The sequence below is a fragment of the Papilio machaon genome, chromosome 27 (assembly GCF_912999745.1).
Source record: "Papilio machaon chromosome 27, ilPapMach1.1, whole genome shotgun sequence".
Lineage (NCBI taxonomy): Eukaryota > Metazoa > Arthropoda > Insecta > Lepidoptera > Papilionidae > Papilio > Papilio machaon.
In genome coordinates this window covers 4,269,773-4,286,975 of record NC_060012.1, presented here as the reverse complement: position 1 = coordinate 4,286,975, position 17,203 = coordinate 4,269,773, and the positions used below count along the sequence as shown (strand labels likewise).

The 17,203-nt window shown below is 33.1% G+C and overlaps 2 protein-coding genes across 3 annotated transcripts in view; both read right to left on the bottom strand.

The window, feature by feature from the left end:
- Positions 1–225: 225 nt before the first annotated feature.
- Positions 226–7,065, bottom strand: LOC106709624 (proton-coupled amino acid transporter-like protein CG1139). The gene is made up of 9 exons (XM_014501473.2): positions 7,054–7,065; positions 6,535–6,680; positions 5,706–5,850; positions 5,117–5,247; positions 4,096–4,331; positions 3,280–3,480; positions 2,611–2,716; positions 1,534–1,750; positions 226–423 (listed from the first exon to the last, which is right to left on the bottom strand). The coding sequence occupies exons 1-9, from the start codon at positions 7,063–7,065 to the stop codon at positions 226–228; spliced, it is 1,392 nt and encodes a 463-aa protein (XP_014356959.1).
- A 4,257-nt stretch (positions 7,066–11,322) lies between these two features.
- Positions 11,323–17,203, bottom strand: part of LOC106709626 (protein amalgam) — a 139,221-nt gene continuing 133,340 nt past the window's right edge. The window contains exons 8-14 of one of the 2 annotated variants that reach the window (XM_045684772.1): positions 14,535–14,682; positions 14,220–14,310; positions 13,602–13,740; positions 13,146–13,301; positions 12,431–12,605; positions 11,883–11,915; positions 11,323–11,496 (exon numbers count right to left, since the gene is read on the bottom strand). In XM_045684772.1, coding sequence (XP_045540728.1) covers positions 11,405–11,496; positions 11,883–11,915; positions 12,431–12,605; positions 13,146–13,301; positions 13,602–13,740; positions 14,220–14,310; positions 14,535–14,682 — 834 coding nt within the window. In that variant the 3' untranslated portion in view covers positions 11,323–11,404. The remainder of the gene's footprint in view (positions 11,497–11,882; positions 11,916–12,430; positions 12,606–13,145; positions 13,302–13,601; positions 13,741–14,219; positions 14,311–14,534; positions 14,683–17,203) is intronic. The other variant, XM_045684773.1, reaches the window with a different exon arrangement.

The following is a 17,203-nucleotide window of genomic DNA, read 5'->3' as shown; positions in this document are numbered from 1 at the left end:
CCTTGGGAAGCGAAGTATTTCATGGAACCCTAGATTCTATGTTCGAATATTGTAGGCCCTAGAATTTGTAACTAATTTCGTTGTGTCGTAATTTTAGAGTATTGACAGATTTTCCTCTGTACAGACATTTTAATTATGTCGAGTTCCGATGATTGGTGGACCCTTAGAAAGATTTTGAATAGCCCCAGGGCTCCGCAGAGCACACTTTGAGAAACGCTGGAAACATTAAAATGATTGACGAATTAATTCTTTAGCATTAGTATATGTACCAAAGACGCCGAGAAAAACACCAAAGATGCAGATAAATATCCATTTAAATAGCCTCCATTTCATGAAGCCCAAACCTGGGTACTCCCATTCTACGCATAGTTCGATAAATGCCGGATAAATAAAGCCCATATTTGACAAGCAAAATGAACCAAGCTGAAAAAAAAGGTATCATCTATATATCTATATATATAAAAGAAAGTCGTGTTAGTTACACCATTTATAACTCAAGAACGGCTGAATCGATTTGACTGAAAATTGGTGGGCAGGTAGCTTAGAACCAGGAAACGGACATAGGATAATTTTTACTCCGTTTTCTATTTTTTATTCCGCGCGGACGGAGTCGCGGGTAAAAGCTAGTTATTAAAAAACCAAAAATTAGACTGATTGCATATCTATGACACTCAAGGGTAGAATATAAACCGAATGACACCTCGCGAGGCTTGTAAAATAATGACCTTGTCAGTCATACCCTTAATGGTTTGTTTAGCTTAATTCACCTTCTTAAGATGATGAAAATTTTTAGCTATTAATCCGCTCACCGTTACGAATATCACGGCGATAACCTTGAGAGTAAAGTCTAAATATTTTAACGACATTTCGAACTCAGCTTACTATCAATACATAGTATAAAACAAAGTCGCTTTCGTTGTATGTCCGTATGTATGCTTAGATCTTTAAAACTACGCAACGGATTTTGACGCGGTTTTTTTTAATAGATAGAGTGATTCTTAAGGAAGGTTTGTATGTATAATAAATTTAAAGGTTTCTAATGTGACCGCTGTGAACGTTGTGTATAAGGACATTCTGTAGTAGGTATATTTTGCATTGCACCCGTGCGAAGCCGGGGCGGGTCGCTAGTTATCTAATGTATAAAATTCTCGTGTCACAGTTTTCGTTCCCGTACTCCTCCGAAACGGCTTGACCGATTCTCATGAAATTTTGTGAGCATATTCAGTAGGTCTGAGAATCGGACAACATCTATTTTTCATTTTTTTTAACTGCGCGCGGACGTAGTCGCTGGCGACAGCTAGTTACTAATAAATTTAGGTGGGGGAGGGCGTTTAACAGAGATAAGTGGGACTGTGTAATTCGCAGACCTATGGCACCCTTTTCTGTCCAGCATCCTGGGCGGTCGCCCAACCACTCCCTACCCTAACGCCGGCCCTGCCATTTTCATTACTGCTATGGCGTCATAATTCGAAAGCTGCACAGAAAATGACAGCCAAAATAAACCTTTACACAAATATTTATATGTTGACTTACCAATCCAATAAAAGCTGATACGTTGGGAAAGACAAAGGCAATCAGTGTGATGACTACAACAAACGACCCCCTGTACACTCTTTCCCAAAGCCAATACTTTGAGGGGGGATATCTTTTCTTTATGTAGAACCAGACCAAATCGAATGGAACCCAAAAGTTGAGTGCAAATGTTACGTAGATAATAATCGCCATGAATACTTTCAGAGCAATCGAGAACCTGAAAATAAATGATAAAAAAATTAATGACATCATTAAATCACAGCCTACTGTAAGTTAGGTGACTAGGTCATAAGTCCCACTGCGGGTTGACTTCACACATATTATTGAATTTATTATCAGATATGTGCAGCATCACGATGTTTTCCTTCACAGTAAGAACGTCGGATAAATACATATGTAAATCGAAAATCGAAAAGCACATTGGTACCTGCAGATTGCAAGTCAAGTGCTTAACCCCTGAGCCACCGACGCTCTTGAAACAACGTTTTGTGTTAAATTTCATGAATTGTGTACTAAATAGCGATATAAAAATTTATTTCTGATATTGTTTTCAATCAAAATTATGAAAACATTTCTCAATTATTAGTAAGACATTCAAAGTTTTTCCAACATCGGGTAGACAAGCAATTTTCCATTATAACAGATAGATTTAGCTTTTTTTATATCATAAGGTGACAAACGAGCAAAACGGCCACCTGGATTCGCCACAATAGCGAGGCGACCGTTGCCCATAGACTCAACGGAGAAGGGGACCCACCGAAAGAGGAAATTTCTCCTTCCCATGCGTCCCCTCCTCCGCCAAATCCACTTCCCCTTCCCATCCTTTCCTAATAAGAAAAGGGTGGGAAGGGAAAGAGGAATAAAATTAGGCCTCCGGTACCACACTCTTCAGACTGTACTTGGAATTACTTCCACTTCACGCCAGTCTTCAGTCTTCAGTGTGGTCGTGGTATTTTACCGGTCGAAGCCAATTCGTGCACCCAACAAATATTGTTATTGCGGAATCTACCACTGTCAAGCTTAGTTTACTATAGGTTTATACTGCATTTGGTTTAGAATTATTCAAATTTCACTTACGCCGTGAATGGAAAGTTCAGTGTAACAGGAGACTTGGAATCTTCACCGAAACCCCAATAGCCAAAGGTTCCTATTACGAAGACAATTCCCACAACGACGCTCATACCTGTCATTGAAAATAATATTTATAGTTCTAAAAATACTTTAATAAAAAAATGTTTTTTATTCGATTTTATTTCATGAGCAAGCAATGTATATGTTTGGTTCTATTTGAGTATAGCGCCATCTGTTGCGTCGGATGCGAAAAAAATACTTACGGAGATGACATTTCTTTAATCGTATTTTTTAATCTGTGATTGAATAATTAGCTTATTAGCGCGCCTTGTCAATGTCAAAAAAATGTCACAGGTGATTCGTATTTCACTTGTGGTTTTTAAGATCGAAGAAATCTTAATTCTTACTCTCTTACTAATATTATAAATGCTTAAGTTTAGATGGATGTTTTTTTTTTTGAAGATATCTCCGGAACAGCTCAACAGATCTTGATGAAATTTGGCATAGATGTAGAACATAGTCTGAAAGAACACATAGACTAGTCGCGGGCGAAGCCAGTAAATCATATTTCAGAAAGTTTTATGCGATCTTTTCATAAAAGAAAAAAAATCACTATAAAATGTCAATTGTATCACTGCAATCGAATTCTATGTTAAATTATAGATAATAGCTTACCTAAAGCTAGTACTCTTCCAATCTTCTTTGGCTCTTTCATGTTGTTCTCAATGGCCATAGTTACACCAACGCCCTCCATACTGAATACACATACCCCGAGGAATTCGAATAGACCGGGCATGTTTTTAAACGCAGGCATTTCAAAAATACTCACTTTGGAATATAAACAACCGTAGTACACTGTAGCACAAGCCAGTATAACTGAAATAATTTGTAAAACGAAATTTTATTAATTGGTACAAAATAACGCCATCTATTGGCTGCATTGAAAAATAACTTATTTTTTTTAACTAATATGTCATAGCTCATGCAAGAGGCTAGAAGCCTACACTATTTAGAGGTGATTAGGTCTTAGTCAAAAAGGCTTGTATCCTGAGTACGGATTCTTTGACTTGGTAGATTGATTAAGATTTATTGTTTAAGTAATCTAACTTCTTACTAATATTATAAATTAGCTTTTACCCGCGACTCCGTCCGCGCGGAATATAAAATAGAAAACGGGGTAAAAATTATCCTATGTCCGTTTCCTGGTTCTAAGCTACCTCCCCACCAATTTTCAGTCAAATCGATTCAGCCGTTCTCGAGTTATAAATAGTGTAACTAACACGACTTTCTTATATATATATATATATATATATAGATATAGATGCGAATGTTTCAAGGTATCTCCAAAATGGTTGCATAGATATCACTGAAATTTAGCATAGATACATAACCTGGAAGAATACATAGGCTAACAATTGAGCTTTATTTTAATTCCGCACAGAGTCACGGGCAACAACTACTCACAAATTCCAAGTAAAAAATGAAACTTACGTAGAAACACATCAGCAAGTATAGAGAACGGTGCTAAATATTTCAATGTTGTAATCATACATATCAATATGCAGGGTATAAGCAGCATTAAAATATATACTCTTAAGGGTGGATTTCCTTCGAGGGTAACCGTATCCGTACCCTCAACTAGCTGCTTTATAGTTCTGCAGATCACAACCTGATAGACGCAGCACGAACCGAACAGATCTACACAGATTGTAAAATCCACAGCGTACCTAAAACAATAAATACCTTAGCTATTTTAATTTTAAAATAAACATCGTGAAAATATTTAGAGCAATCTGAAGCCGTTCAGAGGTGATGCTATCGAAGTCATTTCAGTCAGAAACCAGAACGTACTGATACATAGAAAATGACAAGCTAAACAAAATAAACTAAGGTTATTACAGTCCAATAAAGCTCTTGTGACATTTTTTATACTTTGAAGCAGTCGATAATTAACTAGTCAAACAATAATGTCTATCTAGACCGATGAGAAGTGCTGCTATCAGTTAGTTCTGTCACAAAAGGTCATAGATCGATAAGAATGTCTAACCCGGTGGGCATAAGTCAAACTAAATTACGATAGCGCACTAGCGCCCTCCTGTCAATGTCTAAAATGTGTCACAAAATACTGTACTGAATCTGTCATGTTTTTTTATTTTATGAAGATGTAGGTTTCACATATTTTCTTCCAAAACTAACTGCGATAGCAAAGCTCATACGGCCAGATATTCTTCTTTGACCATGTTGTACGAAAAGGATCTTATGACATTATTGACATTGATAGGAGGGCGCTAGTGAACTATCTAATTAAGTTTGAATTTCGCCCAACGGGTCAGATAACTTGTCAGTTTGTTGAATCACTTAAATTTCTTAACAAATATGGCAGAGAAAAGGGAAATTTTTGACAAAATGTCAAACATAATATGTATTTTTTATCAAAATCCTATTTACAATATTATTTTGAACAGATATTGTGCAACCATTTTGTAAGAAGAGGACAAATAAGATCTTTTACCTCAAGCATTTGCTATATTTACGTAATTTTGGAAAGGGACAGATAGCGATCGCCGCTTCAGCGACATCAGGATAAGACATCGTTGAGATGTGCAATCGACCGTACAACCTGTGAGCCGACTTCGCTATCATCTGTAAAGTTACAAAATTTGTTTTTACTGTCCCAAGTTGTAAATAAGCTAACGACCAACAAAAGAGGTAATGGACAGAAAGAGGATATTTTCCACATCGTTTTGTACGTCCACTTTCCCTTCCATTTTTTGTCTGTCTCGTTTTATCGTCATAGGGGGTGATGAAGTTTAAGGCCGGCAATACATCTACGACTACTCTAGCGTGTCCTTGGCGTCCTCAGATAAAGAATAGTAATTATATACTTGGTCCTAGTTGGCGTCGGATCAAATAATTTTAGGCGGTCTATTACTCGTTTGTCTCCTTCTTCTATAAAATAGGCAGTTAACCAGTTAATAAGTTTCTTTTGTCTTTCACTAAGAGTGAAGGATTTACCTTTATTTTTTACCTTTAGACTTTATGGTTCACATGTCACTGGTCTTATGTCAAATAATGTCGTTATAATTTTATATATTACTTACATACATACAGTAACTGATCAGAAATCCTATAAAAATGGTGAGCACCATTGAAGTCCAAAGTCCACAAGCTTTATATGACTCGTGAATGGCCACCACACCTCCGCCCAGACAACTCTTCACCAGGTGACCTACCGACTCTAAGACACTGAAATTGTAACAAATATCTATTACTACCTTACTAATATTATAATTGCGTATGTTTGGATGGATGGATGTTTGTTAGAAGGTATCTTCAGAACGGATTCGATGAAAGGCACATATGTAGATCATAGTCTGGAAGAACACATAGGCTACTTTTTATTTTACAATTCCACGCGGACGGAGTCGCGGACGATATCTAGTTTTGTAATAAAAGAAAAAAAAAGAAGAAAAAAACTTTTATTATGTTCTTCTTTATAAATGTAACTTAATCTTTAAAAAAAAAAAGTCGTCGAAACGATTCAAACGATCTCAAACTCAATGAGGCTGCGTTTCATTTCCAAGTTCCATCATCAGATCAGTACCATTTCATTATAATATTGCAATGTCACGCTATTTACACATATATGCAAAATTTCAACTCAATCAGTAACCAGGAAATGGATCAAATTTAATTTGCAAAATGCAATCACATCAAACGAGACAAACAAACTAAGAAAAAGTTGGAAAATACAAAAAAAATATAATTTTTTTTATGTTTCAAACCAGCAAAGCAATAAAATAGTTACATCTCTAAAGATATGTTCTAACTCTTTTGTAAATTGGGTCGATATAAGTCACATAAAAGTGACGTGTAAGTCACACGAAACTGACTTATAAGCCAGTCTTAAACCACATATAAGTGACATACTTAGTCTTCTTTCCTGGAGGTCTCGCACTAACAAAGTCGTAATTGCCAGCATTAGCAGGGGTGGACTTGATCTCGAATGTTCGCCGATGTCCGCGATGTCCCGAGGATGTGCTGCTATCCTCGGTTGTGTCCGCAAAAACTCTATTCTGAAAGATTATACGATATGTACAGACTACAGCATTTTTTAAATGAGAAAAAAAGACGCAATATTTTTCGAATAAAATAAGTATTATGGAAATCGTACAATCAGGGGCGGAGTTATAGAGTAACAAAAAAACATACAGTCGAATTGAGAACCTCCTACTTTTTGAAGTCGATTAAAAATAAATGTCCATTTAAAAAAACAAAAACTACCTCAGAAAAAAAAAAAACGACAACCATATTTACGATGATTAACGATGTCTACAAAGGTAGAGAGAAAACCACAAAGTATGTATGGATTGTGTGAAAAAGGATATGCGTAAAAAGGGGGTAAATTCAGATATGACGGCTGATAGAGATGTATGGAGAAGTACATACTCGACCCTCCATAGGGATAAGGGTAGGTTGATGATGCCTGCCTTTGAGAGGAATAATAAAAATAACGGTTTTTCGTTTTGCTGTATTTACATGCGGCTTAATTAATCGTCTTAACGTTCATGGGCGTGGTCGCGAAATATCAAATATATGAAGTTATATTGGAGTGCTCTCTAACTACTCTTAGCGGCAGAACTAGCGATGTCAAATTTAACCAGTTTGAACAGGTCAGTTGCGCCCCCTCCTGGCGGCTAATGTGAACAATTAATGCTTGAAATTTTGTCATGTATTTGTGAAACAAATACGATTTTGTACATAGGAACCATCATGATCTGTATCTCTCCGTTTTGATCGGTACAACGGGAAACACCATTTATAATGCTGACGAGAATCTTATCTATATATATAAAAGAAAGTCGTGTTAGTTACACTATTTATAACTCAAGAACGACTGAATCGATTTGACTGAAAATTGGTGGGCAGGTAGCTTAGAACTAGGAGACGGACATAGGAACTTTTTTTATCTTTTGTGATTTTTTTTTATTCCGTGCGGACGGAGTCGCGGGTAGAAGCTAGTATATATTATTTGGCTTTAGAATATATTTTTAATTCAGTAGCTATTGTTTAAATGATACATTATAAAATTGTTAAATTTTAAACTAAATATTATAATGAATTGTAATATTTTTAACAGTGGTAGAGTCCACAATAACCTCTATTGCACGAATGGGTTCGTATTGTGCTAAACTCCGACCATGCAGAAGACAGGTGTCAAGTGGAAGGAATTCCGCATTTCGTCAGATTAGTATGTGTAGCGAAGACCTAATGTCTAATGTGAAAGGAATCTTTCCTTTCACATCCTTTTTTTTTATAAGGAAGTGATGGAAACGGGAAGTATATTTGACAAGGGGAAATATCTTCTCTTCTTTGCGTCCCCTTTTCTGTCGATTAAAGGTAGACAATGCATCTGGAAATGCAGATGTCTATGGTTCACAATCACTTCGCTATTTTCATTGCTCGTTTGTCAACTTTTGCTACAAAGGAAAAAAAATTAAAAAATAAATACTTACAGATATTTGTCCCATCTTTCTGATAAAATTAATTTAATTATATTTAATGCAACTGAATAATAATCTATATAAAATATAAAATAATAAACACATAGTTTTCAAAAACGTAAATAACAAAGTAATAAAATATTTTAAAAGCTTTGTACAAATTCCAGGAACAAAAATTGACAATGATGTCAAATATTCTTTTTCACACAGAAGTATTATCAGACAGTAATATATAAAGACTTTGTGATACTGATTTAGTTTATCTAGCACAGAGGTTTCCAAACTTTTTCGTAGACCCTTTTCAACATCTCTTCTTCAACTGCCCACACCCTGGCGAGTCTTTCGTGGAGAACGGGAGCCCAACTGAATTGGTCTATGAAAATTACTAATTTGTTTACCTCATTAAATATTTGTTTAATTCGTACTTGGAAGAGTTTATATTTAAATAAGATCCTCAAAATTGTGACTTTAATATTTAGTACAGACTACGACTCCGTACGTGTGGAATTAAAAAAAACATAATAAGTAGCCTATGTTTTCTTCCAGATTATGATCTACATCTGTGCCTAATTTTATCGAGCCGTTTCGGAGATACCTTCAAACAAACATCCATCCATCTAAACATTCGCATTTATAATATTAGTAAGAAAGGGGAAACCTTATAGAATAAATTTTCGAGAAAAGTTAATTGTTCGATTTTTAGCTATTATAAATTACAAATTAATTTATAGTCGTATCCTTACTGGGTGTAATAAAATAAAACAACACTTTCTTTATGATTATTTACAAACATTTATTATTTTATTCATTTAAAAAGAAAAAATATCACCTTCCATGATTTAATATAATGAAGGCACATATACAATAAGAAATCGATATCTTTACTATTACAGAAATTAATTTTATTATTAATTTTTTTCAAAAAGCACGTCCTGCGAATTAAAAATAACAATTCATTTCTTATTTAATAACTGTTCAAAATTAAATCAGTTTCAAAATGTGTTAAAAAAATTCTACGACAAAATAAACAAAAATTTATTTTTATTTTCATGTAATTTTATTTTTAAAATAAGAACGCTCGAATTAAAATTGTAAATGCATTAGACCGAATTTTATTGGTAACATTAAAAAAAATACTTTACGGCAATTTAAATAATTATGATTTTAATTTTATTGTACTTAAAATAATTCATTAAAATGAATTTATGCTTTCTTAATGTGAAATTTAAAATACTTTAATGTTGTCTTTGTTTTTTCAAAGAAAGATGACTATATCTGATAATTTTAAGGTATCTATTATAACATATTACAAATATACTATTTATTAACTGTAAATACTACTACGAAAGTATAATTTACCGTTAGTTTCCACTGCAGAAACATGTTCAAAAACAGAATTAAGATGTTTTTATAAACGCGTTTCTACAGTAAAAACTCACGCTAAATAAAATTAAACATATCTATTATTGTACTTATTTGTTTGTTAAATGTACAGGAACTAAAACATTATATTTTCAAACAAATGCCTTTTTAATTACATCGAAATATGTACTTGAATAATAATATTTAGGCCTGAGATTATATGGTATAAAAATATATTTTATACTTAACACGGTGCATTTTAAAACATACAATATAAGCCTCTTTTAAAAGGTAAAAACAAATAAATGTAATAAAAAATTGAAAAAAAATTTCTGCCAAAATATGTACTTTTGTTAAATTGTAAAAAAAAAAGTAGATAATATTGTAATCAGAATTAAATACATAAATTATTATTATAATAATAACGTGTTTGAATTTCGAACAGAATGAGAGAGAATATAAAACATTATTTAAAAGTGATCCGCCATTTTGAAATAGCAATATAATGATGCTGCAGATTAATAACGAATAAAAGCGATCGTAGAAAAGACTAGCGGATATAATTAAGAATTATTAAATAATCTGTGAAAGAATTATTTTTTATTTAATCGTAAAGTTTTAAGCACCTCGCATGGAACTCTTTATGTATAAATTACAGGCACATTTTTATAAACTACATTTAATTCATAGATACATAACCTATAGATATTTAATCCGAAGCATAAAAGTGAAACGATAAAAGACCTCCGCAGTTCTTTTATTGGGATATTTTTTAATTTATTAAGGCATTGGATAGTCCTTTAACCTTTTTATTGGAATAAATTCTCTCAGTGTTTTTATTTTTGATAAAAAATATATATTTTGAAAATAGAATTTCTATTAAACGTCAAATTTTAATCACTCCATCTATAGGTATATCTATGATTTAATTGTTATTAGGTAAATATATCTTAAATACGTGTTATTACTAAATATTATTTATTTTATTTAAACTTTATGGCAGCTATTATTGACTGTTTTTATTTGTAATTATTTTTATATTGAATATGAAAAAAAATATTTTTATTCTTTATTATTTCTATTAGAAAAGATTTACGTCTGTTATTGTGAAGTGAATTTTATTTTTAATTACTGTAATCTAAAGCATAAATTATTTTTAAATATAATTTTTTAATAAGCAATTTTAATAAGAAATAAAAATTAATTTAATGCTAATATGTTACTTAATTACACTTTGGTAATAATAACCTAATATTTTAATACATTAATAAACTAATTCTGAGAAAATCGCTACAAATAAACAAATAAAAATATATAATAAAAGCGAAAAAAAAATGTAAGCTAAAAATTATATCATTTATAGCTAACTAAAAACAAATAATAATTATAATATTTACAATTGAATATGTAAAATAAGGAATACGGCTGCGATTTATTTTATAATTGTAATTCAATTTTTTTAAGTAACTTGGCTTAAGTCGAAAATAATCCGAAAGTATTTTTAAAAATGATAAAAAAGCGAAACTGGGACAATAAGCGTTTTGTACTTAATGATATTATTAAAGTGCTGCGAATAATTATTAATAGACACGAATAGAATACAATAAGAACAGCCTAAACGACAATCACTCTGAGACAAGACACTTTTAATATCTGTGAAATATTTGTCAAAAAAAAAATAATATGTGGCAATAATTAATGATTTAATTTTAAAACTTTTTCACTGGCATTAAAAATTACGCAATTTCGTTAACTGTCAAAGTCAAAAATTGACAGCTGTAAAACATTATAAAATAGTGATGTGAACGACTGTAATATGTCGATGTTTTCTTGTAATTATATAACTTTATTTAATCAGCAATAGTGTTGTGCGTCTTGTCTTCCCTCCATTATATTATCGATACTAACAATAAATAATTTAGGCTATCAGTTGTTTAAAGCATTCGAACGAGGAGGTACATTAGAGTTGTAGAGATTGCGCTGAGAATTGTCGGCCGGATGGAGTTGCCGGAGTTGCCTCGGTATACTGAAAAAAATAAATATTGTCGATATTAATTAAATGCAAATTTGGATTGGCGTTTTTTTGGGAATTTACATTGCTAAAGACGTTAAACAAAAAGTAATCAATCCCTTTAAAGAGGCCAATCTCCCCAAAAAGGTCTATCTTGCAAAATACCCTCAAATAAAATCGATCCCCTCCCCCCAAAAAGGTCCACTCCCAAAAAAATCAATCCCCTAAGAAGTCAATTCCCTTACACAAAATACAATTCTGAATCTAGTCCGCCATCTTAATTTAAATCTAAATGCCAATTGTACAAAATATCTAGTTTAGGTTATTGATTAAATGAAAGCAAAATAAATTAGTTTTGAATAAAAATGATATTAAAATAAACAAAACTAAAGCATTCTTACCTGACGCATGCTGAATCAATTGTGGTTGAGCTTCTAAAAAATAAAAACAAAAAAAAAATCAAAATCAAAAACATGCCATGAAAATTGTGTCTTTCAAGTTGATGATAAAAAAAAACATGATTTCAAATAAAAAAAGCAAATAAAGAAAGCAAAAAATTTTTAAACTGCAATTAAAGTCTTTGGATATTAATTAATATCAAAATATGTACAAGAAAAATATAATATCAGGTAAAAAGACATTCAAGGACAAAAGACATTTCTCCAAACATCATACAAAAGAACATTTTTTCCTTTATTACAGCCAAATTAGACAGAGATATTCTATTTCTGAACATTAGGACATTTCGTTCCAATCAATTTGCATTTGATCTATGTTATTTCTTTCAGATTTTTCCTCATGCATACATTCTTTCTGGTCTCATTCCTTTCATTCATGACTTACTTTTTTCAACAATAACTCTTTTCTTTCATACCTCATTCTTTTCTTACAGGACTAACTTCTTTCTTTCTTTAATCTTTTCTTTCCTGCCTAATTTCTTTTAACTTACCAATATCAACAAAGGCAGGAGGCGTGTGCTGGCTCCAGCTCTTTTCATTCTTCACTTTGACTGTTGCCTCGTATTTTCCAGGCTCCAAATCCTGTTCCGACAGCGGATAGATAATCTCGTATTCATGTGTCCTGATGTCAGGCAATGGTACATTGATCGTCTTCCATTGTCCTTCCTGAAAGTTAAGATTTACTTTGGTTAATGAGCTAAATCTTAAAAATGAGTGACTCTTTCAAAATTTGCCTATAGTCGTAAATCAAAACTAAAATAGCCAGTTGAAAAGATTTAAAATCTGAGATTCCAAAAAAAAAAAGCTTTTCAAAACGATGAGATCTACCTTATGTTAGAGACAAAAATCAACACTGTGCCGGTGTATCGGCGCAGCACTAGACATGTCAAATATCAACGCTTACGTCGCCTCACTACAGCTATCTGTCACTTGGTTTTGGGAACTTTAGCGCGCAATACGCTCGAGATGATCTTGACTAATAATTCTCTAAAACTTATATCTTAATTAGGAATTATAGAAGAAAGTATATATAAGTTAAAAAAGACTAATAATTCACTACTCGTTATCAGCCAGGTGTCAGAAATTTTAGTTAATTGCTTTATTTAAAAATATATCTAAGTTCCATTTGCCCAACAATCAAATCTACAACACACACCACAGAGAGTTCAAATAACCACAGTTATTTGTACAATGAGTGTCACTTACCGCACTCATCTGCCGGAGCTGCAGCTCGATCTGTTCCAGCGGCTGGTGAGAGTGTATGGTCCAGGTCAGCTTGGGTCCATCCACGTCCAGACCTTCCACAACTGGCTCCTGCACCAGCTCGATGGACCTGTTGTGTTTACCCAGATCGTTGTCGGCCTGTAAATACACATCGTAAAGATATTAAATATTTAATTTTAATATTAACACTTAATCGTTAGTAAGTATTAATTCCTACATTAAATATTTAATTAAAGATTCTCAATAATATTTATAATATTTATTTTTAATTAAATGATTATGATTTAAAAAATCAGTAGAAAATTATTTGGAATTCAAGTTGCATTTTATCTTTTTATTGTTTAAATAACGTGTTATTTTATTTTTTCTCCACAAAACAAGAAAACTATTTCATGTGACACATTTTAAAATGGGATGTTCTAAAGAAAGTTCGCTCACCTCACAAGTGAAAGTTCCGAAGTCCTGATCGCTGGTTGGTGTGACTGTCAGGTTGGAGTGATGACCATTTGTGCTTACTGTGAACTGACTGGATGTATCCTCGATCAGGGACCCATCTTTGTACCAGCGGATGTGTGCACTGATTGAAGAAAATAAAAAATAAATTTTGAAATAAATGGAAATTAACTATTTTATTTAAAAAACTTGCTTCTTACAAATATAAATGCGAATGTTTGGATTTATGTTTATTTGAAGGTATCTCAGGAACGGCTCAAAAGATTTTAATCAAATTTGTTACAGATGTAGAACATAGTTTGGAAGAACACATAGGCTTCTTATTAAGTTTTTTTTTTAAATTTCGCGCGGATGGCGTCGCAGTCGCAAGCTAGACATTACAACATTTTAAATGAGACAGAACTGTTGTACGAATTTTAATGAAATTCTGAACAGAGATAATATCTATTCTGAAAAGCCCATTAGCCACTTTTCATCCTAATATATGTATGGTTCTCGTGGAATACATTTGTTTTTATTTAATTCCTCGTGAACGAAATCGGTGGCAATGAAGTTTCGTCGTTGTCACTAGTAACTAAAAAGTAATAAAGTTTGTAAACTTACGGAGCGGCATCGTGCACGGAGCATTGTAAAACAGCCTCCACATTGACTGCGGAGTTGATGATAGCTTTTGGCACATGCACATGAGGCTTGCCTGTAAGTAACAAGATTTACATTGAAAAAAATACAATAAATTAATCCAAAGCAACAAGATTAACTTTTAGATCCATTCCATAAAATCAGAAATATTATTTGAACTGCAGACTTGACATTTAATGAGTTTTTTTTTAAACAAGAGCACTAAGAAGTGAATTCATCCCCCTCTATGCGTACGTATCATTAGCTAATAGAAATAAACTTTTTTTTTGCAATATTTACTTTTAACCACAATGGTAATTTCAGCCTGTTTGTTGCCAACTCCATTGAAAGCGTAGCAGTAGTATTTGCCCGCGTCACTCGCCTTCACATTTTTAATATGGAGGCTATTGATAGAAAACTCGCCGTCTTTCTCTTGCAGGCGTTCATTCTGAGGACAGAGAGAGAAATTGAATTAGTTTCACTTCAAGCAATCATAGTCTTTCTTCTTTACATAACAGTATAAAAAATATTTTTTCATCCCTGTCATTCTCTTATAATAAAAAAGAGAGAGTCATTATTCTGTTCCAATTATCGCGATCTCTTCGACTCTCGCTTATTCAGGTTAGACTGTATATGGGATCTATTACGTTAGATAGATAGATAGATAGATAAGCCTTTATTCACTGACCAGTTTTTTTTTTGAACTTAAATTATTATCTTATATAAAACTAAAACAAAACAATTATAAGTACATAACAAAATTTTCAGCATCCAGTTTCCTTGTCAGGTTGTCCTTCGACATAGGCCTCCCCTAGATTCTTCCACACTTCCCTGTCCCGGGCTAATCTTCTCCACCCCTTCGGTAGATCATCTTCCCATCTCTTTACTTGACGTCCTCTTTGTCTTTTCCCATTTCTGGGGTACCATTCCATTACTTCTCTGGTCCATTTATCTTTATTTGTCCTCATTATGTGTCCTGTCCAATTCCATTTCAGTTTTTTGATTTTTTTAGAGACGTCGCTTACTTTTGTTTTCTTCCTGATTTTTGAAATAGTCCATCGATCTCGTAGTTTTATGTTTAGCATGCTTCTCTCCATGTGACGTTGGCAATGTATCAGTTTTTGATTGTTTTTGTACGTAGCAGGCCAAGTTTGGCACCCGTAAGTAAGGCAAGGTAGAATACATGTATTGTATAGTTTAGTTTTGATCGACATAGGGATAATTTCGTTTTTTACTATCTCTTTTAAGGACCAGTAGCGTTTCCAAGCATTGCTTATTCTTCTGTCAACCTCTTTTGAATACTGATCTTTTGTAGATATTATTTGACCCAGATATACATATTCGTCGACGTATTCTATGACTTCCTGATTTAGTTCTATGTTTTCCTTTGTTCCATTTGTCATTAGTTTGGTTTTTGTTGGGTTCATCGCTAAGCCTGCTTTCTTACTTTCTTGGTCTAGTTGCTGTAACATAGTTTTGAGCGTTTCCGGTGTCTTAGCAAATAACACGATATCATCCGCAAATCTCAGGTGGTTTAGGTTCGTTCCATTTATATTTATTCCGAATTTCTCCCAATCCATATTTCGGAATATGTTTTCGAGCACTGCTGTAAAGATTTTAGGAGACAGTGGATCTCCTTGTTTGACTCCTTTTTCGATGGTAAACTCATCTCCCGCTTTTTCGAGCTGAATTTTTGCTGAAGAGCTTTTGTATATTTTCTTTATAAGTTTTATATATTTAGCCTCTATACCTTGAATTTTTAACGTTTCCCAGATATAATTATGACGCAGGGAGTCAAAGGCCTTGCTATAATCTACAAACGCCAAGTAGTAATTCTGAGAATACTCATTGCACTTTTCTATAATTTGTTTCACTACTTGAATGTGATCGATGGTCGAATAATCCGAGCGAAAACCTGCCTGTTCCCTTGGTTGGTTAGCTTCTAATTTTTTACCTATTCTTCCTAATAAGACTTTTGAGAAGACTTTATATATGTTAGACATAAGCGATATAGGTCTGTAGTTGTTAATATCTCTTTTGTCACCTTTTTTATACAGGAGGGTTATGGTAGACTTTGTCCACTGAGTTGGGATTTGTTCACTAGAGAGTATTTCGTTGAATAAGTTGGTTAAGGGTTTGGTAATTGAAGTTATTGTTTCTTTCAGTAATTCATTCGAAATTTTGTCGTCTCCTGGTGCTTTGCCACTTTTTTGAGTTTGAATTGCTCTGATAACTTCTGCTTCTAGTATTCGTGGTATTTCTTCTTCACTAACATCCTCCTTTTCTTCCGTAATAGGCGTTTTATTCGTTTCTGTGTATAATTGTTTATAGAACTCTGTCGCTGTTTTTGCTATTGATGTCCTTCTTACGGTTAGCCTACTTTTTCCCTTCTTAGTTTGAGTTTGTATGTTAGGTATCCATAGTGTATACTCCTTTAGTTGCTTAAGACCTTTTTTAGTGCCTCCCGTTTTTTCAATTTGTTCTTTTAGTATGTTTAGTCTGTCTTCTTTTCTATGCCTTCTTATTGATGTTTGGATTTTTTTACTAATACTTGCTATGTCATTACGGTTTCCTTTTCGATTGTCCAACATTTTGTTTCTCTCTTCCATTAATTTTATTGCTTCGTTGCCTAATTTGTCTTTTTTATCCTTTTTCGTCCGTAGTTTATTTACAGCTTTCAGAGAGTTTTCAAGGAAGTCATATTTACTTTGTAACGTTTGGTGTACTTGTAAGTTCTTTAAGGAGTTTTCTAATTCGTTCAGAATATTTTGTGGTATAGGCTGTGATTTGACAGTTTTGTTAGGTATAATATGTTTTCTTGAACTCTTCGTGTCGATGATCATAGCACCTCTTACCATCCTGTGATCCGTATTGAAATTTAGTTTATTTATAACGTTAACATCGCAAAACATTCCTTTCTCTATTGCCAAGATGAAGTCAATTTCGTTTTTGTCTCTGCCATTTGGGGA

Bases quoted from the DNA above. Each gene is read 5' to 3' on its own strand.
- LOC106709624 (XM_014501473.2), bottom strand. The intron at 5,851-6,534 runs GTATGTCACTTA...TTACAATTTCAG, and splicing joins CCTCCAGGAAAGAAGACTAA to TGTCTTAGAGTCGGTAGGTC. The intron at 3,481-4,095 runs GTAAGTTTCATT...AAATTATTTCAG, and splicing joins ACTTGCTGATGTGTTTCTAC to TTATACTGGCTTGTGCTACA.